Source organism: Perca flavescens, chromosome 15 (genome assembly GCF_004354835.1).
Source record: "Perca flavescens isolate YP-PL-M2 chromosome 15, PFLA_1.0, whole genome shotgun sequence".
In the NCBI taxonomy this organism is placed as follows: domain Eukaryota; kingdom Metazoa; phylum Chordata; class Actinopteri; order Perciformes; family Percidae; genus Perca; species Perca flavescens.
Genome location: NC_041345.1, coordinates 4984600 through 5010169, shown reverse-complemented (window position 1 = coordinate 5010169; position 25570 = coordinate 4984600). Strand labels below are relative to the sequence as shown.

Genomic DNA, 25570 nt, shown 5'->3' with positions numbered 1-25570 from the left:
CGTTACAGCTGTAGCGCGCTGAGTTTATGTTTTTGCATTAGCATTTTTGTCAGAAAAGTTAGTATTTCAACTCTACATGTTTCCTTAATATCTGATCATATAATGAGCTTAAGAGGTGCTTGTAGGTGGATTTTGTAATATTTAGAAAGAGCCAGGCTAGCTGTTTCCAGTTTTTACGCTAAACTAAACGAACACTGCTGGCTCCAGCTGACCATACAGATGCGAGAATGGAATTGAGCTTCTTATCTAACTCTCCGCATTATTTGGAATAAGTTTATTTCCCAAAATATTATTTTAAAGTTGCAAGAATATGTAAAAGTTTTACAGGGAATTAAATCAAAAATATGTCATTACACTTTGGCTCTAACTAAAAAGTCTGTTTTATAAAGTTTAGCCTTGAAATAAAGAAGCAAATTCCAAGAGTGAACTGAGTGGAAGTTCCTTTGCATCTTAAATGGATTAATGGACATTTTTAATGAAGAAACGTTTCATGTGTTTTTTATGTTTTTTATAAAAACTTTAATAATTTTGAACAAGTTTTCAATATACACAATAACATACAGAATAGGGTTCAAGTTTAAAATATAGAAAAACACATAGATCTACAAAATATACAAATAATGAAAGTTCAGAGAGTTCAGAGATCCGCCCCCCCCTTCTCCCTTCCCCCTAAATAAAAAACTTCACATAACCTTGTCGTTTTGACCCTCCATACTTCTGTCCCTCTTCTGCACTCTGCTCCAATTTTGCTTGCGCGGCCACGGGCACGCACACTGGGGGCTCGGCCCTACGCAATGGAAAGGCGGCGCGCTCGACTTAAAGCAGCGCGTTGTCCTGCTCTGTGTTGATGTGTCGCAGATTTTGCAAAAGTGAGGCAGGCAGGCAGCTGGAGTTTGGAGTGAGAGGAAAAGGCAGAGACTCAGCGCTCAAAGCAAGTGTTCACACCGGGAGAGATCGGCTGCAGTCGCACTTTAAGGGATTTCCTTCCCCCACCTCCCCCGACCCCCCCACACCCCCTGTCCTCTGTAGCGTAACTATTTTAATTTCAGCACTTGGACAATAACAACAGAGAGACAGTTTACGACTTGTTTGGAGCGTGTGGAGCAGCGCGCGGAGATGGAGCTGTCATCAATAGGAGACCAAGTGTTTGCTGTTGAGTCAATAACAAAAAAGAGAGTGAGAAAGGTAAGAGGCACGACTAGAAATTACACTTCATATAACTTGCATAACTTGTTTTTATGTGTATTTTTTATCCTAATGAACAGCATGTTCCGTGTACTACCCGATGTCCTCATGCATAACAAAACTAGGCTTACGTTACCCAATTTCCCTTATAACGCTACTGCACAAGAAATGTTCAGGCTGATCTGTTGTTAGAATTACCTGCGCCAAAGTTTAACATTGTTTCACAGCCCGAGTCGCATCCTGTAACTATACCCCGTGCAGCCGCTGAGATGCTGCAGCATGAACGTGTTTTGAGGGAGCCTACGCAGCTGTAGTACAAAGATGGGAAAGGGGGTGTGTGTAGCTAGGCTGTTCTGTACGGCCAGTGTGCGGGGAGCTGCGCAGTTGATTTGAGTTTGGCCAGCCAGCGGCTGAGCGCCGGTGTGAAACTGCTGCGTAATGTCAGTCACTGAATGCTGCGTAATGGGGAGCCATTGATTCTACAGAGGATGAGGGGACTCGTAACAGAAATGAGCGGCACACTGTCGTTTTTGACGCAGCACGTGCACAAACAGTGTAGCCTGTTATGTATAATAAATAAAAAGTGCAGTGCGTAGACACCTTCATTCAGGCTAGGCTAATAGCTTGTTGTTGAAATGGTGAAACAAACGTATCCTACTACCGGTGTCCTCATAAATAAACAGTTTTTCCTCCACATGGGCTATCGGAGTATCCGGGGAGCGATACGGTTATTTTTCTCTGGAATGGTTGCGATCCTTCTAGAAGGCTAGCTGGTTGAACGTTGCGCAACATCACGTTGTTTACGCGTTCCCATGGCCCCACCTATCGGAGCCACCGGTGTAATGGTCAAGAGGGAGCCCGTGCATTGTTGAAACCAGCCGTGCGCGGTCACGTCACCGCGATGCGAGAGAAAAAGCTGCTGTTTGGAGGCCGCCCAGCCCCGCTGTCATTGACGTCATTTCTCCGAAAAAACAACATTTGAAAGGGAGGAAAAAAATGTCCATGACCCTCCTTCCCTCTCTCTCTCTCTCTCTCTCTCTCTCTCTCTCTCTCTCCCTCCCCTCACTCCAAACTTTAAAGGGACAGTCATCGTTTTTCTCTCGCACTCAAAACACAGCAGCTTGTTTCTCCATCACACTGGACCAGATTTAAAATACAAGTTGTGTAAATGTGTCCGACACTGCTGCTTATCCTCTGTAAGTGTAACCCCCACCCCCCTCCCTCTGTCTCTCCTCAGGGTAATGTGGAGTACCTACTGAAATGGCAAGGATGGCCACCAAAGTGAGTAAGCCTTGAGTCATCATCCAGTGAGCTCATGCTTTCAATATAAACTCAGTAACCTTTTCAAAATATGCTTCTTGATACCTGCGCACCGTCCTGTGAAGACAGATAGATAGATAGATAGATAGATAGATAGATAGATAGATAGATAGATAGATAGATTTATTTACTTATTTGAATGTGCATGTTGGCAGGTACAGTACTTGGGAACCAGAGGAAAATATTTTGGACCCGCGTCTGGTCCCGGCCTACGAAGAGAAGTGAGTAATCTTGAAGAGCTTATTGTTTTATGCTTGCAAAGGACTTTTTTGTGTTTTCTTTTCTTTTTTTTTCTCTCGCTCACAATCTCTTTGTCACTTTGTCTCTGTCCTCTCTCTGTCCCCTGTTTCTACCTCTCTCTCTCTCTCTCTCTCTCCCCCTCCCAGTCAGGAGAAGATCAGAGCTCTGGCCTATCGCAGGAAAGGTCTCAGACCCAGGAGGCTCGTGCTGCGGGTAGCGACACTTACCTTTCTTGTCGTCTCACAAGCCTTTGTTATAACCTTCTCCACTAATGCTGACTGCTCAGTGAGGACTCTGTTTCTTTTTTTCACAGACAGTTTTCACGTTAACCCAGGAGATGATTGTTGGTAACACAACATCTCAGAATAAACCGTCAGATAGGTGCTCTTTAAGTTGATCAATTTTGAGTACCTTTAGGGACGGAGATATCTACTTCTTTTAGTCCCTAGTATGTCAAGCTCAATTCCCATAATGCAACTATCACATCTTTTATTTGACCCTACCTACCTGGTAATACCCACCTTCTTTTAAACCCCACATCTCCAGTTTGTAATGCAAGCTCTCTGTTAAAAATGTTTAAGTGTGAAGACCTTGTCCATGTTTTTTGTAATACACCAACATGTCCCATGGTGCAACAGTGTGGTTCACTGATGTGTTTTCAACTACGCTAGATATTTAGTTAGATATTTATTTATACTCTGATTTATGACCCACTTCCTGCAAAACTAATGACCATCAGCTGCCCTCAGCATGTTTAATGCATATTAACAAATGTTAGCATGCTAACAGGCTAAACTAAAATGGTTAATCTGGTTAATGTTTCTTGCTAAATATCAGCATGTTAGAATGATCACCGTGAGCATGTTGGCATGCAGACGTTAGCATTTAGCTCAAAGGACAGTTGTAAGTACAGTCACACTGAGCTGCTAGCATGGGTGGAGACTTTTTGGACAACGGTGGAGCTCTATGGCACAGCGGACTAGGCTATAATCAGGCTTTTGATACACAGTCAATACCTAGTGGGATCAATAATTGTTGGTTTTTGTAATTTTCATGGGATTTGTTTACTACATTTTCCATAAATGTCCTTTTTGTCACAAAGTTTTCCAGCAAATACATTTAGTTTGGCCAACGGAAAGTACCCAGATGACAGAATTGTACCTGGGAACCTAATGTCGCTTGTTCTGTGTCTCAAAATGAATACAGTAATGATTCATGTGTTAAAACGTCACCTTTGCTCTGCCCCAGAATATCTTTGCCATGGACCTCCGCAGTGCCAACAAGGCCTTGGAGAAGCCCCCCCCTCGATTGCGCCTCTCCCTCACGCGCTCCATGAGCACAGATGTGGACCAGGGCGAGCAGAGCAGCCTGTACCGTGGCCTAGCCAGGAGGAAGAGCAAGCAGAGGGTGTCCAAACGGGGGCCAGCGGGACCCTCAAACAAAACCACCTTTCCACTGGAGAAGCTGGAGGAGCCCATTGAAGAAGACTGGGGCGTCACCAGCGAAGAAGAGAAGCATGAGTCTGAAAGCATTACCGAAGAGAGAAGTAAAGACCGTTTATATGGTTCGTTTGTGAAGTTACGATGCCACCAGATTGGTCATGACCTTTGACCTTTTAAAAATGAACAAAATGTCTCTTTTTCTACCCTTAGGTCAGTCAGAGTGTGGCTCCCCTCCCTTGCTTGAGCGACAGGACTTAGCGATGGACGTAGAGGAGAAGGAGGACGCCGACCTGACAGCGGTAGGCACAGAAACGTGGATCGACAGACCGGGCGGAGGGACATCCAAAACGAGACAGAACCAAACGTTTGCGTGTGACCAATCAAAAGACAGCGTCTCGGTGCCTGAGGCCATACCGGAAGATGTGGTTTCTGTGAGCGACAGGTCCGACTGGGACCTAGGTGAGGAGAGCGTGGAGTCGGAAGGATTGGAGATTAGATTAGAGAGCAGTGTTTGTCAGAGCAGCAGCACGACCTCGGTGATAGTGAGCGTTCAGGGGAGCGGCAAGACGGCATCTGAGTGCTCCCCTACTGAGGCCAGGAAGGAGGAAGGGAGTGACGACAGTCCGAGCGTTACCACGACGGCGCCGGGCGCTCAGACTGCCCCCGTTGCAGCAGAACAACCCGGGAACGTGATTTCTACAGACGTGACTATCAACTCTCTGACGGTGACTATTAAAGAAGCCGTTGTGGCTGAAGGCTTCTTTAAGGGCTATTGAATAATAAGAAAGAGATGAAGAGAGATCAGAATAACCATAATTAGACTAGCCACTCATTTTATACATGTAAACATATGTGTATATTGAGTAATTCCATCCATTTTAATCCGCTTATCCGTGGCCGGGTCGCGGGGCAGCATGCTGTAAGCAAGGTATTCCCTCGGACATCCCTCTGCCCAGCAACGTTTTCCGACTCTTTCTGGGTAACCCCGTGGCGTTCCCAGGCAAAATGAGATATATAATTTCTCCAGCGTGTTCTGGGTCTACCCCGGGGCCTTTTATCAGTTGGACGGGCCTGGAAAACCTCTAATGGTGTGCTCACACCAAATTCAAAACATAATTTTCAAGTAGCGTGATTGCGATTGTGAACGACAAAGTCAATGCAAAGACGCGAATAGGTAGTCGGGAAAATCAAAAAGGGTTCAGATACTCGTGCATAGCATAGCCATGATCGTTCCAAACTGTGACAAAGCATAAATTCGGACTTTTTGGCATCGTGATGTCGTTATTTTTGGCGTACTTTTATCCCTTTATTGCAATTAACCACAGCTAAATCTGTACCTCAAGTAGCGCTGGAAGCGGCAGTCATCCAGATGCACTTCCTGTGTGCCTCCGGATGATGTTATGAACCCAGACGCGATTTGGTTTTTCCGACGTATCTGGGACTTCCACAGTGGGTACAAAGCAGCAGAAGTGGTTATTTGGCCATGGTTGATGAGGGAAAGGAACGTTGTTGGTGCACTACACCGGCAAGTCTCATGTGAGTAACGCAAATAAACACAAATGCTCCCAATATGAGTTCTCTTCGCGGTTGGTGTAAACCGAACATAACGGGAGGCCCCCAGGAGGCATCCTGATCACATGACCGAACCAACTCAACTCGACCCTTTAGAAATAGCAGCTGCTCTACTCCAAGTTACCTCCGGATGTCTGGGCTCCTCACCCTACCATAAAAGCTGAGCCCAGCCACCCTACGGAGGAAACGCATTTCGGCTGCTTGCATCTGTGATGTCATCTTTTTTGGTCACTACCCAAAGCTCATGACCAGGGAGTTCCCGCAGATTTTAAACAAATAAAAAAATAAAATAAAATAAAACTCTGAATGTTAACACATCTCCATCCCAAGCAGAAAGACAGTCCGCTAAAATTCCGCAAACTTTGATTATGGATCAACGCTAAAAACTGTAAAAAAACATCCGCAGATTCCGTTTGGGTCTGCTCATGACCATAGGTGAGGGTCCACACGTAGATGGACTGGTAACGCTCGCGTCACTGCTGACGCCGCATCAAACCGCCTGTCCATCTTTCACTCCATTTTACCTTCACTCGTGAACAAGAGATACTTGAACTTCTTCGCTTGGGGCAGTAACTCACTCCCAACCCAAAGGGAGCAATCCATCGAGAGCACCACGGCCTCAGACATTTACTGACTCTCGTCCCAACCGCTTCACGCTCCCCTGCAAACCGCCCCGGAGCATGCTGGAGGTCACGGTCTAATGAAGCCAACAGAATCACATCATCTGCAAAGGGATGGATAAGTCTTCCCCCCCCCAAGTCTTCAAACTCTGCCTCCTCCACAGAGGATGCGTTAGTCGGGTTCAGGAGTTCCTCAAAGGGCTCTTTTCACTGCTCGACAATATCTCCAGTCCGGGTCCGCACTTCTCCTCCCCTGCTGAACACCGCCTTAGCCAAGCCCTGCTTTTCCTTCCTAAGTTGTTTAAAGGTTTGCTAGAACTTCCTTGAGGACAAGCAAAAGTCTTTCTCCATAGCCTTCCTGAACTTCTCCCCCCACCCTGGTCTTAGCCCGTCTGGCCAACCGGCAGCTTCAGGAGACCCCTGGGCCAACCGAGCCGAAAGGCCTCCTTCTTTAGCTAAAAGGGTCATTAGGTTGCTGCCACGAACAGGCACTGACGAACTTCTGACCACAGCTCCCTAGTATCTGCCGCCATAATGGAGGTTTTGAACATGGCCCACTCAAATTCCCCTGTCCTCAACCTCCCCGGGATGCACAGAAAAATTCTTCCGGTGGCGGGAGTTGAAGACCTGGCGGACAGGAGCCTTAGCCAGACATTCTCAGTTCATCCAGCCCCTCTCCAGGAGTTTGGTTCCAGAACCAGTGCAAATATATCTAGCCGATATCGCTCCGCCTCCCGCACCAGCTCCGGTTCCTTCCCCCGCCAGAGAGGCGACGTTCCACGTCCCTATAGAGCCAGTCTGCGATGCCAGCGGTCAGAACGCCAAGGTTCCCTCCTTTGCCTGCCGCTCGGCTCACAATGCAGCCAACCCCATTGCCTATCCCTGCGAGTGGTGGGCCCACAGGGTGGCAGCTCCACGTTTGTTCTGTCAAGATGTGCCTGACCGAGCCCCACAAGTCAAGACTCTATAGGTAATTCCACGTGTTTACAAAGCTACACTCGTTTCCTACTGAGTTCAAGAAGACATTGTTGCCTTTGAATAATTAATGAGTGGTCATTTTATCATTGTGGCTCATGTATTAGGCGTGATAGGAAGCCCGAGGCCCCAAAAAATGTCCTCAAATCATCCATTGCAATCCAGAGGACTAAATGGATCTCCATGGCAGCTTTCATTCCTGGGGTCACTGGGTTCTCTGAGAGGTGGAGACAGATGCTGAGACAACAAACGAAACAAACCACATTACTACTTCCATGCAGCTACTTTTTCCAGTCATCCTCCAGCCAGACACACTCATATCTGTTCTTGGGGCCTGTTTCAGTCGCTCCTTTTTCTTGATAATAATGTTTTGTAAAGATATTGTTCTTTTTTCAGTATTTGCACAGTATTTAGTTACTGCATGCCCTGTCAGTGTGTGCCACACATGCACAAAGCCCTGTCCTGTGGTTTGTTAAGGTCTATTTCTGTCACACACAAAAAAAATAAAACAAAGCAAGAATTAATGCCTGCCGCTTAGATTCTAAGTTCTGCATTTCAAGGAGGCTGGATACACAAAAAGAAGTACACAGTTGTGTTTGTTGTCTGTCTTACTGTCCTTTTACTTTTCAAGTATGAAATGCTACCTGGTTCTATTTTTGTATTACCAATTGTTAGTCTTCTCTTTTCACTAGCCTTTGTGCTTTTCAAAAGAGGAGATATCAGTTTACATCACTGCTGTTCCGCCGTGTACAAATAGAAGCAAATGTACGTTAGGTCAGGCTGTAGTGAGCTATTATTTATTGCATGTCACATGTATAAGCTAAACTAACTTATGTCACTTATGTGTCTTTCTCTGACAAAGATAAACTGTCAAACATGTCTTCTCTCTAAAAATGGATTTTTATTTTGCATTTCCAATAAATATGTACTAAAATAACTGTCTCCTGGAGCATATTTATCACGAGGTGGTACTGCAAGTACCTCTTATGTACATTAAATATCAGATATCAGGTTGAGGATGCCTCACATTGAGGGGAGAAAGAGCACAACTTCAAAAAGACATGTCTGGTGTAGTTATTTTACTTTAGACAAAGTGTATTGGAGTACTGAAAGCATGAAGGCAGCCCTGATATACAAATGCAGACGCAATAAGATAGCTTCTTGTGCAACCCAGTTGGACTTGTTTTAAAGATTTGTTTTGCGGTAAACAGAGCCCCAAATCCCAAAGTTACCTCTTGAAACACACGGTAGCCCAGTTTTATTAATTTATTTGTTTTAATTAAGGTTAAAGTTGAGCACCTGAGTATCTTTAAAGTCTAATTTTACTCAAGTGAGTAGTTACCGAAGCAGCGGGTGCTGCACCCGAGTGGGGAAAACGTGCAAATGTTGACTTTCTGTAAGCATCAGAAACTTATCTCAGCCTTTTTAAAACCTAACGATCTAAAATATTAAATCTAAACTAATTTTTACTCTGAAAGAGGCAACTCTGTACTTTTTATTTCACTTAAACTCTGGTAAAATATGCAGTAACAATACCATAATGCTGAATGTGTTATGCATCCACTATTACTGCCTTGATAGTGAACAATCGTGCTGCCACGTGCCACCTCTAGAGGGCGTGTTGCTCTCAGAAAAGACAAATTACTGTAAGTGACGCCATCAAGTGCAAGTTAATACTCTCTGAATCATAGGCTCAGTATGCCTGAAGTGCAGCAGTAGAAGTGGGAGGGGGGCACACACAGTACACACTAACGAGAAACATGCTACTTAAAGTTGACCTACTGTGAATTTGGAATTGTGGTTGAGCTGCAAAAGAGAAAATGAACAGCTTATAATGTGAACTCACAAGATCAGTGAGCATCATGTCAATGCTGGCATTGACTTTTTCCTGCTCACCAGCTGTGATCACAATCACAGGGGTCTAAATCCAAAGACCATATACTGTATGTAGTGGGGCTTTTGGTTTTCAAACTTAACTTTAGGGTTACTAATCAAAGTTTCTTACAGAATAAATACAATGTATTTAGAGATCCACAAAAAAACAAACAGGTTAACGTTACTAAAAAGTGAATTACTTTGTTCTCTTTTTTTTCCTCTTACTCGTGGTGAACAAAGTATGGTATTATAAAATATGTGATACTACCTAATGTAAGACTTTCTGTCCCCGTAGGAATGACAACTCAAGTTTTACTGTGATTTGATCATTCAACGGCCGGGCCGCTGGCAGGTTTTGATCTGATCCGGAACAGGTTAGCTGTGCAGAATAATCAAGGTGATCTACCTCAAATTAAAAAGGGAGACATCTGCATGATACAGGACAAACAGAGCTTAGGCCAAAGGACAGCCAAATAACAGACTGTGACTTTGTGATACAGGCTCAAGGTTCTTTTTTTTTTTTTTTTTTTTTTTTTTTTTTTTTTTTAAAAAAGGTAGACCTATCCGTTGTACGTCTCATATTCACCAAATACACACAGCCACATGCAGGACACGTCACTGTTGGTAATTTTCATTTTATTATAAAAAAACAGTATTTGAGTCCACAGTTTGTGTTTCCTTTGTACAGTAAAAAATATTAAATTAAACTCCCAAAGTTCTTAGCAGAAAGATAAAGAGGATGGAGTTTGAGGGGGAGGCAGAGCAACTTCCTCCAGAAGAAGGAAGAGGAGGGGGGGGGGTTGGGGATTTAAAAGTCCAAGGGGAGCAGCAAAGGGGACGAGGCAGAAAGAGACCGAGACAGACCGCTCACATCTCCTCCTTGTTTTCCTCTTTTCTGTGCAACACAGTTCATTTGGATCAAAATCCTCTGTTTATGGCCAAACAGCGGAATCCTTAAAACACTAAGAAGGAGCCCACCCCACCCATTTTTTTCAAATCCCAGCCCATGTACTCAAAATGTTTCAGGCACACAGGTATGCACCCCCCCTCCCCAAGCCTCCACTGATCCATATTAAGGGTCTTTAAAAAGGAAGGAGTGCACACACATTCGAGGGAGAGGGCTTGCACGTTTGCGAGGGAGGAGTCCCTTCCAGCGTGACCGATGTCCAATACAGAAGCAGGCCGGGACGTCCCAATGTCCGTTCAACATGTCAAACTCATAGCAGACCCCCCCCCAACCACTGCAATAAAACACTGACATTTCATTATTCCCACCTGGGCAGACCCCACTAAAGACATTTAAAAGTGAAATGAAATATCCACTACCCCTGTCATAACAGTCATAACAAAAATATATTTCTATACGAATTGTAGCAGTCTCAGGGAACATAACACCCCCACCCCAAAAAAGAAAATAAATAAAGCAAACCCAAACATTTAAAAAAAAAAAAAATGAAGATATACATCATGTTTGGATTTACATTAATAATAATCAACATCATTCTGCAAAATAATAGAAATAGACAGACTGAATGATGGGGTAACGAAACCAATAAAAAAAAAAGGTTCTTTGCATTAAATCATTTCATCTTTAATTCTTGACCACTTTTAAAATCTTAAAAACATTTCTTAAAAAAAGTACTCCTATTTACCCCCAAAACCCCAAAAATATCACCTTTCTTGTATTCAGCAAGAGGTGGGGGTGAGGGGGGGTGCTAGAGAAACCATCCCCCTCTTTGTCCACAATTGGCAAAAAAATATATTAACAGCAATAACTTACAATTCATTTATTCTAATTTATTTAACGACTGCTTGATTTATTGTTCATCTCCCATAGGAAGTTCAGTTCAATGCATCTTTATTGAGAACATTTTAAATAACATTTAATAATAGTAAAAAAAAAAAAGAAAGGCTAAGTAATAACAATAACACTGTCCTGGGTGAGTGCAGTTTGTGCGAAGAATCACAGAGCGTTTCAGCTCAACTTGACACGTTAAGTAGAATTCCTACATGAGGTCTAAAGAGTTGTGATTCATATTCTGGCCAAGCGGGTCCTGACTGTTGCCCCCCGGCCCGTGTAGACCAGCCATGCCACTCAGCTGAGATAGCATGCCGCTCTGGTCCGACCCAAACTGCTCCATAGAGTTCTGTTGCTGCTGCTGGCTCGTTGGCTGTTGCTGTGGAGGGAGCACCATGCCCGGGTGGTGCTGGTTCAGGTGGCCTGGGTGTGGGGAACTTGTCTGCATCTGGGGGGAGATGTGATGTGGGGAGGGCTGGGGCTGCATGCGCGGGGACGGGCTGGAGTGTGGCGGCTGGGACTGGGGTCTGGGTGAAGGCTGTGGGGATCGCACCTGGTTAGCTAGCGATGTGGACAGGTGTTGGTGTGGGTGTGGGGACTGGGCCATCTGCTGTGGCTGCTGAGGGCTCATGGGATTGCTGTGCTGGGCTGGTGACCCCCCAGGGCCCAGATGCTGCTGCTGCTGCTGCTGCTGCTGCTGCTGCTGCTGCTGCTGCTGTTGCTGCTGGAGCAGCCTCTGGTGGAGGGCCTGTTGGAGCAGAGCCTGAGAAGATGGAGGTGGGGGGCCACTTTGAGTGGGCTGAGGGCCCTGAGGTGGCTGCTGAGGACCTCCTCCACCTGGCCCTGCATCACCCCCCGGCAGGCCAGCCATGGCATTCTGCTGCTGCTGCTGCTGCATCTGGAGGTGGTGCTGGTGTTGGTGTTGGAGCCTCTGCTGTAGTGCAGCTGTGACCTGCTGCTGCGTCACCGACCCAGGGTAACCCTGCCCCTGCTGGCCTGGGGGACCCCCAGGCTGCTGGGGGCCATGAGGTGGACCTCCAGGCTGTCCCTGGACCACTGTAGGAGGCTGCATTCCAGGCTGTCCCATGTAGCTTTGCCCCTGTGGTGGCTGTGGCTGCTGGAACTGACCATGATTTACTCCCATTTGCTGCTGCTGCTGCTGCTGCTGCTGCTGCTGTTGTTGTTGGAGATGCCGTCTCATCAGCAGCTCTCTAAACTGGGGACTGTTACTGATATTTCCCATCTGTGGCCCCTGGCCCTGCATAACTCCTCCTCCCCCTTGCTGCTGCTGCTGCCGCTGTTGTTGCTGCTGGAGAGCTGCCACTTGTTGCTGTTGTAAACTGCTCATCAGCGGCCTCTGCTGTTGCTGTAACTGTTGTTGCTGCTGCTGCTGCTGTTGTAACTGTTGTTGCTGTAACTGTTGCTGTTGTAGCTGTTGTTGCTGTTGTTGTTGCTGTTGTTGTTGTTGTTGTTGCTGTAGCTGTTGTTGTTGTTGTTGCTGCTGTAGCTGTTGCTGCTGCTGTACTTGCTGTAGCTGGGCCATAGTGGTCATGTTGACATTTGTCCCTCCCTGACCCCCCATATGCATCCCTGGCTGGCCGCCAGCTGTAGCATTCATGTTCATCTGTGGGCCCCCTCCTGCCATGACATTACCAACAGGACCCCCCGTGGCACCAGGACCTCCAGGTACACCACCTGGTCCCCCCTGAGCCCCCTTGTATTTTGAGGCCCTCTGCTTGATAAAAGCAGCCATGAGCTGTGGGTTAGATCGCAGGATGTTGAGGACTTGCTGTTGCTGGAGTGGTGAGCTAGGTGAGCGGAGAGTCCGTAACAGCTCCTGAAGGGCTGCCTGGGGGATGTTCCCACCAGCAACACCAGCCCCGGGGACACCAGCAACTCCAGGGACAGCCCCTCCTGGGATCCCACCACCAGCACCTTGCTGCTGCTGCACCATATTCATCAAGGCAGCATGGCCCTGAGCTTGTTGCTGCTGTTGTATTTGCTGTTGTTGCTGCTGCTGCTGTTGTTGTTGTTGCTGCTGCTGTTGTTGTTGTTGCTGTTGTTGTTGTTGCTGTTGTTGTTGTTGCTGTTGTTGTTGCTGCTGCTGCTGCTGTTGTTGTTGTTGTTGTTGAGCTGCAATCATGGCTTGTTGGCTCATTTGGTTCATCATAGTTTGCCTCTGCTGAGGTGGCATCCCCTGGCCTGACCACTGCTGCTGCTGTTGAGGGTTTTGATGTGGAACACCCATCCTCTGCTGTTGAAGCTGTACCTGAGGGGGTAGATGGCCCTGGGGCAGGTTACCCTGCTGAGGGGGTTGCTGCATGGGCCCACCAGCGCCAACCATCATCCCCGGTGGAGCACCTTGTTGTTGATCCATGTGGGCCCGGGAAGCCGCCACCGCTGCTTGTGTCTGTGGAGGCATACCCTGGGTTCCAGCCATCCCTGCAGCCCCTGGGTGCCCCATGCCCATCTGTTGGCCCTGACCCTGTTGATGGTGAGGGTGAGGAGGCATCAAACCGGCAGCTGCCTGAGCTGCTTGTCTCTGAAGAGCCATCTTCCTCTGAGCATCGGCTACCTGTTGGATCTTCATGGCAATTTCTACTGCTGCCGGCGGAGGGCCAGAGGTGGGCTGCTGTTGTTGCTGTGGCTGGCCCTGGGCCTGGCTCAGAGGCTGTTGGCCCCCAATACTCCCACCAAGCTGCTGCTGGGGAGGTGTTGCAGAGCCAAGGACCGGTTTGCCCTGGGACTGATGGATCGGGGAGGAGCCCGGGGGTCTGCTGGCATATGGAGGCAAATTGTTGGGGTGCTGATGGAGCTGTTGGGGGTTGGTCCCAGCTCCAATTTGCTGCTGCTGGCCCTGAGAAAGCATCTGCTGCTGATGTTGGGGCGAGCTCATTAACCCCCCAGCCCCGCCTCCTCCACCTGCCATCTGCTGGAACTGGTGGTGAAGGGGGTGTTGAGAAGGCATGGCACTTTGTGGGGGCATTCCCCCCAGCTGCTGTTGCTGCTGAACTCCAGGTCCAGAGCCCATTCCCTGCTGCGTGACTGGAGGCATGGTCTGAGTCGGTGTCTGGGGTGTTGGGGGCTGGGTTCCACCAGAGGTTGGGGTACTGGGTGCCGTGGTACCATTGTTCCCTGGCGATGGAAGTCCTACAGGTCCTCCCGGTGGCCCTCCGGCTGCCTGCCCCACTCTCTGCATGCTGGCCATCCTCCTCCGTAACATCTGGGCCTGCTGGAGCCGGTGCTGCAGCTGCTGCTGCCGCAGCTTTTGTTTGATGTTCAGACAGAACGGGACGGGACATTTGTTCTCCTGACAGTGTTTGGCATGGTAGCAGCACAGAGCAATGAGCTGCTTGCAGATGGGACAGCCGCCATTTGTCTTGCGCTTGCAGCCCTTTGTGTGCTGAACAACGCGCTTCATCTTCTGGCAGGACGGCAGGGAACAGTTGGCGTTGCGGCACTGGCACGCGTGGACCAGTGACTGGATGCAGCGCTGGATGCTGAGACGGCGAGAGTCTCCGGGGCTCTGGGTAGCTGCTGCTGCCTGGTTGTTGCTGTCGTCGTCCAGTCCGAGCCCCAGCTTATCCATCTTGTGCTCGTGACCTTTAGTGTTGTAGCAGGTGATGCACAAGTCATAGTCCTGGAGAATGAAAGGAAAAACAGAGAGATGGGGAAAATAAATTAGAACCCGAGCACTGGATTGATTAATACACTTAAAACTTTCACGTGAAACTAAGTTTTATGAACAAAAGTTAGTGGAGTCCCGTCTTGGCTTTTGATAAGCCTTAAAAAAACGGCTTCATCCATCTTCTCACCGTACCCTACAGCAACATGCCCACCCAAACACAGCCTTTTTGCAATATTTTGTTGTTGCGCATTGTGCAACGGTTACACCTAAAGAAACAGGAATGGGTCTTTGTCACTCTTCCTGCCTAGATTTTTCCAAACTATCTGGAAATGTCAGGAATGAACACTCCTGTCAAAAGAACTATTGTTTGAGCCCGCAGGTGTCACAGCATAGAAAACAATTGCCCACCATCGCAGAAATCATGTCTCAGTTTAATCTCCAGTCAAACACAAAGGGTGAAAAGCCAGATTTAAGTGCGTCTCAATTCTCACCTCGCAGACGGTACAGTGGAAGCGGGTTTCCACGTGGTGTTTACACTCATTGCAGGTGTAGACGAAGCGGTCCTGGCTCTGGTTGTGCAGCTCCACCAACATACACATGGTGCTCCACATGGCCCTCCTGAGAGAGCTGAACTCCAGGTGCTTGTCCCTGGCCAAAGTCAGGAAGGCATCGCGGCCATCCATCAGGTCACAGGCCATGAGGGGGTCAGGGTCAGTGATGGGGGGCAACGAGTTGGCGGTGGGGCAAGCAATGAGGCGGATGACAAAGAACACCTGGGAATTAAGAGTGGAGAGGATCAGCTATATTTTATAAAATTAGAGTTTAGATTAATACATACGTTCAGGAAAATCTTATTACTGAAGTTCTATCTCTGTGGGTTTATCACTACGACTACCTTCATCACTACCTTTCACAAACAAGTAGTTGTGATCCATTATTTTTGTTAAAGATTTTTTTGGGCTTTTCCGCCTTTATTTGACAGGACAGCTAGGTGAGAGAGATAAGGAAGACATGCAGGAAATCGTCACAGGTCACACACACACAGAGAGAGAGAGAGAGAGAGAGAGAGAGAGAGAGAGAGAGAGAGAGAGAGAGAGAGAGAGAGAGAGAGAGAGAGAGAGAGAAAAAATACAGATTATAACCGCTTTAACCCTGTAAGACCCAAATAAACCCCTTTTTGTCTTTTGAAATACATTTTTCTGCAATTGGATATTGAGTACTTCTGTTCTGGAAACTGCTCACAAACCCCCTTAAACTGCACCTAGTCTGCAATACAACAGCTGAATATTTCAATACAGCCACAACACAGGTACAACAGCGACAGCTGCTTAAAAGCAGAATTTGAAAGAATGATCTACAATCAGAGTGGAGTCAACATGCCAACTCTGATGATATAATCAAATAAAAGAGTAGCCAGATATTGCCATAATAAAATTAGAATTTCATACCTCTTTATGTTTCTCCATGGTGGCGTAGAGTTTCTGGGAAAGGTCATTGGAAACATTGGGCATCCCTGGTTTCTTCTTATTGGCTCGGCTCATGCTACTCTTGTTCTTGCTTGTCTTTTTATTGTTCTTCTTTTTGGCATTCTTGCTGTCTCCTTTTGTGATCTGTAAATGTTTTAATGTCAGTTTCAATACATAGCACTGCCGTGACAAACATCCATTTTTTGTGATCCTGGAAGTGATGATTACATGTGGAATCTTATTCTACTCACATCTGTGCTCTCGTTGGAGGTACTGTTCTCCTCTCTCTTTCTCTCCTCCTCTTCCTGCTCCAGCTCCTTGATACTCTCTTCCAGTACGTTGGGCCAGAAGTCACCTTCAAAGTATGGCAGCTCTTTGGCACTGGTCAGCCGGTCCTCTGTTGCCTGCTTGAAGACGTCCTGAAGGAAAAAGAGATAAGGGTTCAAGTACTTGTAATGCCTTTAAATGTCCTTATTAGATTTTTATTGTTTTAGAAAAAAAAAAAACATAGTTTTGAGGTTTTTGACATGTATTTGTGACAGGGTTTGTACAGGTTTTTAAGGGTAAAAATTACGAAAGAAAGACAAGTCTTCATATTGTGCCACAGTTTCACAATGTTAGGGACTATGGATGAGTCAATGTCTTGGGACATGACGGTTTTCTGCAGTGATTAATGTACTAGCTCACATCGTTGGTATAGTAGCTAAACTGAAAACATTTCTCACCTTGTAATCGTGTACGATACGCTCAGCAACAGCCTTGTCCAGCATCTTCCTGTACCACTCCTGCAGCCGTTTTGGCTTGGGGATCTTCTGGTCCGCTGGGTGACAATGGAAGATGTAATCATCCCCTTCACTGGGTGGACAGGCCCAGATATGACCCGTTGTATACCTGACACAGGGAGACAAAGAGGTAAATGCATTTTCTTATATTCCATCTGCCTGCTCCTCATTTCCATGCACTGAAAGTGGTCTGTAGCAGCGCCTGGAACACAAAACCTGAAGCGTGGATATACTAGCGCACACGAGCATGAGCGGCGGTGTGTGCGTAGTTAAAAAAATTCAGAGGTGAACACCGTGGCTACCATAAACTTAGCTTAATGAACACACTTCTCACTGTATACTGGGCTCATATTTAAACACTGTGTAGCTATAATCCTTGAGTTTTGAATTTCGAGAAATCTCAGAACTGATTTTAGCTGCTCAGTTGGGGTCACTTGCAGGCATTATGTTTGAGACTAAACTTTTCTCTTACCCCTGCCTCCTGACATACTCCAGGTAGCCTATCAGGATCTCGTGGTAGACACCAGTTCTGATGACTCGAGGTTGGAAGAAGTGCACGCTGTCCAGGTAAGAGATGTACACTCGTCTCTGATTGGGAGGCGGGCAGTCTGAGCCGTACTCTTGTACGTGCATGCCAAAAAAACACACATCCGCTCCATCGATGTCCTCAAATGCAAACAGGGCTTTCATCCTGTAGGGGAAGGACTCCGACATCTCTCCACTGTCGACAAACCTGGAGGGAAAAAACAGCCACGGTGAGGAAAACAGCTATGAAATCCAAGAAATGCCATCAGCAACTCTTTCCTGCTGTGTCTTCACCATAATGTTTCACCTTCTGAACTGTCCGACAAAAATACAACACGGGGAGGCGTGCAAATATGGACCACGACTCTTAGCAGTGCCATGCTTTCAATGCATAATCCACGCCAATGTGCAGCACACATTCCAGCAAGGAATCCGTACAAAACCACAGCAGAGAATGGATTTAGCAATTAAGCGTGAGATGTGGTATAACGGTTGGCATTTTGTGAAAAACACTGGTGAATTTTCCAAAATGGATTATGAATTGGCTCTAATACTATAGATTTTACTTTTTCAAATTACCTAGACAACACACGGTCTGTATTTTTGAAAAAAGTTGGTGTATTGTATTGGTGGGAACTAAAAGCCATCATCCTAAATATGTTAGACACTCACTCATTCACTCACTCACACACACACACACCTGGACTTCATGCCCGGCTTGACCTCGACCACCTTGTCTGAGACATGCACCACACGGACGGTGACGTCGCCAGCTTCAGGGAGATTGTGCCGCTTGATGTAATCATTCACTCGTGTCTCCAAATAGCACCCCAACTTGGTCTGAGGAAGTCCTGCAAAAGACAGTATGAAGGATAAAGGAAGAGAGGTGGAATACAGAGAAGGGTGGGATAAGACGAGAGAGATGTGAGTGATATGTACTGTATGTGTCTATGCTAACTTCACTTGTAGCTATAGCCATTTTATCACCATTATCACCCGCTGCCTGGACTATTATATAGGGTTTTTTATTTTATTTAACAGCGGAGAGACCTCTCTCGTATCTGACTACACACAATTAACAGGCCATTTTCCTCATCAGCCCGTAAACAGCGCTCCACACAAGTGCAGCAGTTTAAAGGACTAGATCAACATTTCTGTCCAAAGGGAACTAACACTACCAGCACCTTTAAAGCTCACTAATAATGTATTGTATCTTGTTTGTTTAATCTGTACAAAAAGTGTAAAAGTGTAAAAACCATGCTGTGGTTTTACAAAGTTAATGTGCCTGGTTATTTTTGGAGTCTCTGCCGGTTGCCTTGCAAACTCACGTTGACGTCAAGACACGCGAGTGGTATCATTCTTCTCAACCAACTCTTGGCAAGAAATAAGATTACTAATAATTAATATCATGCATTGGTCTCAGTCAAAAACACAAATCTTGATGACCGATTTTGATCCCCAAAAACCCTTACAAAGTATTAGAGAGTGGAATGATTTGTAAATATCCAATAGAAAGTAAAGAGTTTGTTTTAAATGTTGATATTAAAAGCAAAAACACAAGAAAGTCTAAAACCAAGGAAAGGAGGCAGGCAAGGCCGCAAGACACAAGACATGAAATAAGCCTGTAGCTCCGCATAAATCCACTTACTTTTGGATGCATATTTGTTCTCTTTCCGCGTCTTATTGGCCTTTTTGAGGCAGTTGTCACATACAAAGCTGTGGTTGGGGAGGAAGTAAATAGTAAATGGTTAAATTTGCAGGTTACATTCAACCCTGTCACAATCAACACCAATGAGAACGATGAAGTGGCTTCAATCAAGAGAAGACGTCATTCGTTCCTGCCAGTCTGCCTTTCTTTAAACAGCTTTAATGACTCTGTAATTACTTACATCTTTTAATTACAAACAGACCACACATGAAGGGAGATCAAACTTTAGGGAATGAGGGACTCCCTCTACACTCGAGCTACAGAACTTTTGTTTGCATGAACATCTGTTGACATGTTCTGTCCTGATTAGGTCTCGCACATATTCTCAGTTTCAACACTTTGTCCAAACGGCACCTTAATATGTTGAAACTTTGTGATCTTTCTTAACAATTATCTTAACACAGCACATCTACAGCTACATGAAAATGTGTATTCATGTGTGTTAGGACTTAACTGTTTTCCAGCACATTTATTGATGTTTTGGATTATTCTAAAGCTTTTCAAGGAATACAAAAAGCCACTTTTTCCCTCCCAGACCCACCCATTGTAACAGAATGTACAGAATGTGCGTATGATAGCTGGCTCACCCCGACGGCCATATGGTATCATGATGCAGGACACAGATCTGGTGCATTTTACGACCGCAGTCATTACATTCCACAAGTCTGAGAAGAGAGAGGAGACAAAAGACCGGACAATATAATAACTTCATCACAATATTTATATATAATATAACCTAATTCAAATGGCTTAAATATTTTGTTCATCTAAAAAGCAAGATGCAAGTTTATCTAAATACATAAACTCATTGATCTTCTAGCATCACAGAGATGGTGCAAAATAATGATGGAGTTACTGAGTTAAGAAGCGAACATACAACTCAGGGTCGAGTGTGTCGTTCTTCTTCCGTTGGAACTGCTCTTTGTTGATGGACCTGTGGGAAAAAAAGAAAAATCTGAAAATAAACCACTGCAACAGACAGAAGGTAATCCTCTTAAAAGCTACAGTAGGTCACTTTTATAAAAATAAATAGTTTTGTTTATATATATTATATATATATATATATATATATATATATATATACACACACACATACATACTCTGCCACCTCCTAGTGCTCCTAATGGCATGTGCAAGATTCCATCGCACCCGAAGATTAGCAACCAATCAGAGCAGAGTAGTCTAACGCAGCATCAATGACCGCTTATGAACAGCCGCAAACTGTCAAACTAGGCAGCGCTGCTCAAATATGAACCAATATGCTGTTACTGAATACATATTTTAGTGCACAAGTGTTTAGCTGTGAAATGAGAAAGTTTGTGACCTGGCAGCCATGTTGAAAAGAGTTAAGCTAAAATCACTGCACTGGTTAAAACAAACATTCTCATATTATAGGTAAAGAGTACACCAACATAGGTTTCTGAAAACATTTAGGCCTAAAGCTTGAAATAGGCTATGCACAAACATAATCCTGATTCATATTTGATCAGCGCTGCTTAGTTTTACAGTTTAACAGCAGTTCAGGAGAGACTCCTCTGCTCTGATTGGTTGTTTTCCTTATGCCACTAGGAGCGCCAGGAGAAGGCAGAGGAACGGGATTTGTTCACAGATTATCACAGATACTGTATGTAGTACTGTCAGGATATACTCCGTTTTTAAAAAAAATATAATTTACTGTAGCTTTACGACTCCAGGCTGCATGCAGAATCCAATATCTCCAATTCATAAAAATGTGTATAGAAATGCATAATGTGCCCACAAGCTAAATATTTCAGCCCCCCGTATTGTTATACTGATTATTTATCCCATGCCTAAAATAAGAGAAATTAACTCTTGTCAGAGGTAAGAGTTTTAAATGTAACATGGCTACTAAATGATGGTGATGTGAAATACTGAAAGAATTAAACTATATGACAAACATGAAATCACCCAATAAGAAAAGAGGACTTTATTTATTCAAGTTCTCTTTTTTCTTATGTATTGTTTTAGATTTATCTTCAACATTTCAACCTAATGACAACCTCCAGTCAATAGCTGAGCCATTGGTTATTATCAATCAATCTGTTTGGACTATAAAAAGGTTACAAAATAGTGAAAAATGCCCACTTTCAGAGAGCACTAGGTGATGTCATCAAATGTCTTATTTTGTCCAACCAACAGTACAAAGACATTTAATTTACATGGAAATAACAGAAAAAGCAGCAAATCTTAACACAGGAGAAGCTGGAACAAGGGAATGTTTGGCATTTTTACTTAAAAAAAAAAAAAAAAAAAAAAAAAAAAAAAAATGACAACCCTTTATCAAAATAGTTGCTAATTAATTCAACTAAACGGTTGCGGCTCAACAGAACTTTACTTCAGAATTCTAGCAAAGATCCCAAAAGTTCCCAAACATACCAAATATGTAACGCGTTGGAGAAATTATACACAAGATGTCTACTGTTTAATATTTCAATTTGATGAAGTGGTGCAGCCATAAAAAACAAGCCTCAGGTTTGAATATTTCACTCCGTGTAAACACCATATAACTTCAATGACTGACTGGAATAAGCTGCTACCGAATATACATGTGACACTGTCAGTCAAACACTGTGGAATAAGAGGATTTTTCTTACCCTAAAAGTACTTTAGGGGAAATAAAAAAGGTTACACCCTAACCACTGTCACTTTATTTTGCCATTTTTGTCTCCATATGCTCTTGTAAATGTTGTATTTTTATTTTAGTTTTTCATATACCTCTTATTATTTCTTTATTTTACTTTTCTCTATCTCTACTATTGCTGTCCTATGCTGGATCAATGTAGGTTAATCTTATCTTAACCCTAAATTAATGCTTGTGTGGTCTTTTTTAACAAGAGTTCAGGGGTTAGATATTCAAAGAATGGAGAGTTTATAACAGCTGGCACATTCAATCTTTGATGCTTCTTATACCAGAATTGCATAACTGCTCGTCTGGACAAGCATTACTTGAGAACCTCTCAGTTTTGATGGGGGGGGGGGTGGTGGTGGGAGAGCTGTTGTCTGCTGTGTGTGAGAGGAAGGCAGGATTTTGATGGTACTCACGTCTGAGGCTGCAAGGGGTCGTCCCCCAAGGAAATACTCTCGCCCTGGATTTCGTTGAAACACTTCTCACAGAAGTGGTACCTGTCAGCAAGAAGCCCATATTTTGGTGAACTACACCATTCGTCATCAGCACAGCCAATCACAGAGAGGGCACGAAGAAGCAGCCGCCAATCAGGGCAGGGCAGGCCAGGGGGCGCACACACAGGAGGAGGCAGAGGGCAAGGTAGGTCGTCGCCAGGAGGAAGCAGCCAATCGTGATGCAGGGTTTTTGTGTGGGCGGGTGTTTTGATTTTGTGCATAAATTTTGGAGTGGATGATTGGTCACACCAAAACAGGCCAATGCAGACATCACAAGCGTTAAAAAAGGAGGGAGAGAAGGGAAGGGGGGGGGGCGGAGATGGGGAAGGGAGGTCAAAATGAATATTAAAAAAGCGTGAAATAAATCGTTACAGGTCAGACGAGGACAATGGAGAGGACAGAGAGGGAGAGGGGGGGGACATGGAGGAGGGAGGGACGGACAGGATGTGAACAACAACCAACAGAGGACAGAGAGCCAAGGCAAAGCAAAGATTAGCGTCAGACGTCCAGTGGTAAACAACAACAACATTACAGCAACATGAGAGACCACTAGGAGCTGTGAAGGAGGAGGGGGGGTGAGGATACGAGTCTCTGAACATGATAGGGTGGATGAGGAAAAAAAAATAAATGGTAAAGCAACAAGAGACCCATCATCCTTTTAGTTCATTTAAAAAGTGGGAACCTTTCTTCTGGTGGTGAGAATGGACCCCCCCACCGCCCTCCATTTATTTATTTATGCAAGTTTATCAGAAAACACAAGCAGTCATGTGTTGTGCACGTAAATTTACTCAGTGGGAAACAATGGTGCAACAAATAAAGAATAACTACTGAAGAAGACGGGAGCCCACTTTATGAATGACCATATAATGAAAATTAAAAACGTTGGAACTATGAAGATGGAAAATGTTGCCATTGTAACCATTGGAAGCCAAATTAAAACTCATCTGTGATTGTACTGATTGCATGTAGAAAATATAATCAATGTGCAGAATACAACAAGACACATACTGTAAGCTGATCTCCTCGGCTGCATTTTCACAGCAAAATGTCTAAATGTCGATAATACTTTGTGAAGGCTATCTGCGTGTGCTCCAATGTATCGAAAGCCCTTACCTGTTCTGGTAGCTAAAATAAGCAGCGTCACGTTGGATGGTGCATAATTGTTTTCCATAGCAGCATAGAGTTTGGGGGGAAAACTCATACTGCAACAATAAACAGACAAAAAAAAAAGTTGTTTGCAGACCTGTTATCTGAGGAAAACACATCTCATAAATACACTCCTCACACAAGCATACAGTACTTTGATCCACAACAACACACTAAACACAACGACAAACTCATAGCTCAAAACACACTTGCATGTTAGTAGGACATCTGTGACTCATTTACATGGTCACACATAGCCTAAAACCTTACCCTAATCTAACCTCTTACAATAGTTTATTTTGGGAAATACTCTTTCTAGCGGAGAGTTACGGTAGATGAGAAGATCAATACCGATCTCCAAGTGTTTGTTACATATTAGACTACAGCTAACAGCAGGTTAGCTTAGCATAAACACTGGAAACACAGAGAAGCAGCAAGTCTGGCTCTGTCTAAAAGTTACAAAATCCAACCACCTGTATGCAGATCTTGTTACCGGTGGACAGAGCCAAGCTAGCAGTCTCCCCGTTCCCAGTCAACCTAGCTCTGGGCCAGAAAGTGAACATGCTTATTTCCCCAAATGTCACTACAAAACTATTTCTTTAAAACCCAATTCTGACCATAAATTAGTAAAATAAAAAAAATAAAAGCAAAATGTCTTCACTAAAGAAAACATTCCTCTTCTGGGACCACATGCGTTTATAAAAACAAAAACACACTCTCACCTTCCTCCCACAACAGTATCCCAGGCCCTGCATGACGGGATCGATCTCCGACTCAAACACCTCAGCCAGCTTAGAGCAGTACTTGTAGACGCGGGACGTCTTGCGGTTGTACAGCCAGGCATTGTTGAACATCAGCCAGATATCCTCGACGTACTGCCAAGGCTCTTGGTACTGTCCTGTGTCCAGTTTCCGCTTGATGGTCGACAGATCCATGGGGTTCTTCACAATGTCAAAGTAGTCCTGATTAGGGAGGGGCGCCATCCGGAATCGAGACGCGGGTCGAGGTAAAGTTGAGAAGGGTGAGATAGTGGGAAGGTTTGGTAGTCCGAGAGACCGGGGTGAGAGAGATGGGGAAGAAGAGTATGACCATCATCAGTGTTGGGGTCATCAGGCGGAGGTGTGATGAAGGTGTGGAAGTCGACCAGGCAGGACCAGAGTAGGGAGAGAAGAGGGTGCAGGGGGACAATGTTGTTGAGCGCTGCAGAGAAGAAGGTTCGTGTGCAAACAGAGAGACATGACAACTTCTGCCCTACAGCTCTCTGCTTTGCACCCTACATTCAAAGTCAAGTCCATAGCTGTACTGCGCACAGGGACCAGGCGACCGCCACAAGTCTGTTCAATCCTCTGCCGCTCAAAATTTTTAAAATAAATTGCTACAGATGAGATTGCATTTTACATATCCTATTGCAACTGAAGCAAAGCCTTGTGAAAATCGGTATATATCAATTTGTCTTAGAAAGCAGCTAATTGTGCCACACAGTGCTAAAAACACTGCCCAGCAGCTGAAGGGGATGGTTCTCTGCTGAAGTCTGAAAGCAAACAAAGCTTTTCAGGCCCAGAAAGCAATTAGGGTGCAAAACCAAGAAGAACAGAGCATTGGCAACAGCAACACGCAGATAGAGATTTACTGTTTTTGGCAACAAAGTGGTTGGCATTAACAACGCCAGCAGCATGAGTGGCAATATGATGGCAGAGTTAAAGCCAACAGTGCTGGAGGAGGCAAATGTAAGACGGACGGATGAGTCTCCAAGTTGTTTTTCTTTTACCCTTATCTGCCCTCCGCTTCTTCTTAAACTAATACTAATTTCATATATATACATACACTAGTATAGCATCGCGGATCATCACACTTAAGTGCAAAACTGAGCGCTTCAGGGGCTCCTTTATACCAGCTTCTATCAGGCTGTACAACAGCAGTGTGATCCACACACAAAATAGTTTTATACTATATGATTTATTGATATTCTAGGTTCTACCGCTGTGTTATACGACATACAGCATCACTAATTTTATCGTGTCATCTGTCTCCAAAAGCTCTTGAAAAGTTTTTTATTCTTTTCTATTTTAGTTCCCTTTCAGTATTTATATCAGTTACTTTCTATACTTATCTGTATTTATCCATGTTTCTGTTGTCCTGCTGCAATA

The 25570-nt window shown here is 44.9% G+C and overlaps 2 protein-coding genes across 3 annotated transcripts in view; one reads left to right on the top strand and one right to left on the bottom strand.

Moving 5' to 3' along the window:
• Positions 1–744: 744 nt before the first annotated feature.
• On the top strand, positions 745–7744 carry cbx7a (chromobox homolog 7a). Of its 2 annotated transcripts, none has more exons than XM_028600569.1 (6): positions 745–1185; positions 2423–2466; positions 2661–2726; positions 2892–2958; positions 3994–4309; positions 4398–7744. In XM_028600569.1, the coding sequence occupies exons 1-6, from the start codon at positions 1117–1119 to the stop codon at positions 4961–4963; spliced, it is 1128 nt and encodes a 375-aa protein (XP_028456370.1). In that variant the 5' UTR covers positions 745–1116; the 3' UTR covers positions 4964–7744. The 2 variants fall into 2 exon arrangements, with proteins under 2 accessions (XP_028456370.1, XP_028456371.1); XM_028600570.1 differs by having other exon boundaries at positions 746–1185; positions 3994–4291.
• A 2104-nt stretch (positions 7745–9848) lies between these two features.
• ep300b (EP300 lysine acetyltransferase b) overlaps positions 9849–25570 on the bottom strand; it is a 37346-nt gene continuing 21624 nt past the window's right edge. Inside the window, exons 19-31 of the mRNA XM_028599108.1 lie at positions 24146–24385; positions 23391–23479; positions 22200–22280; positions 20014–20070; positions 19724–19801; positions 19077–19144; positions 18129–18279; positions 17376–17636; positions 16847–17012; positions 16373–16540; positions 16104–16265; positions 15147–15428; positions 9849–14667 (exon numbers count right to left, since the gene is read on the bottom strand). Coding sequence (XP_028454909.1) covers positions 11236–14667; positions 15147–15428; positions 16104–16265; positions 16373–16540; positions 16847–17012; positions 17376–17636; positions 18129–18279; positions 19077–19144; positions 19724–19801; positions 20014–20070; positions 22200–22280; positions 23391–23479; positions 24146–24385 — 5235 coding nt within the window. The 3' untranslated portion in view covers positions 9849–11235. The remainder of the gene's footprint in view (positions 14668–15146; positions 15429–16103; positions 16266–16372; positions 16541–16846; positions 17013–17375; positions 17637–18128; positions 18280–19076; positions 19145–19723; positions 19802–20013; positions 20071–22199; positions 22281–23390; positions 23480–24145; positions 24386–25570) is intronic.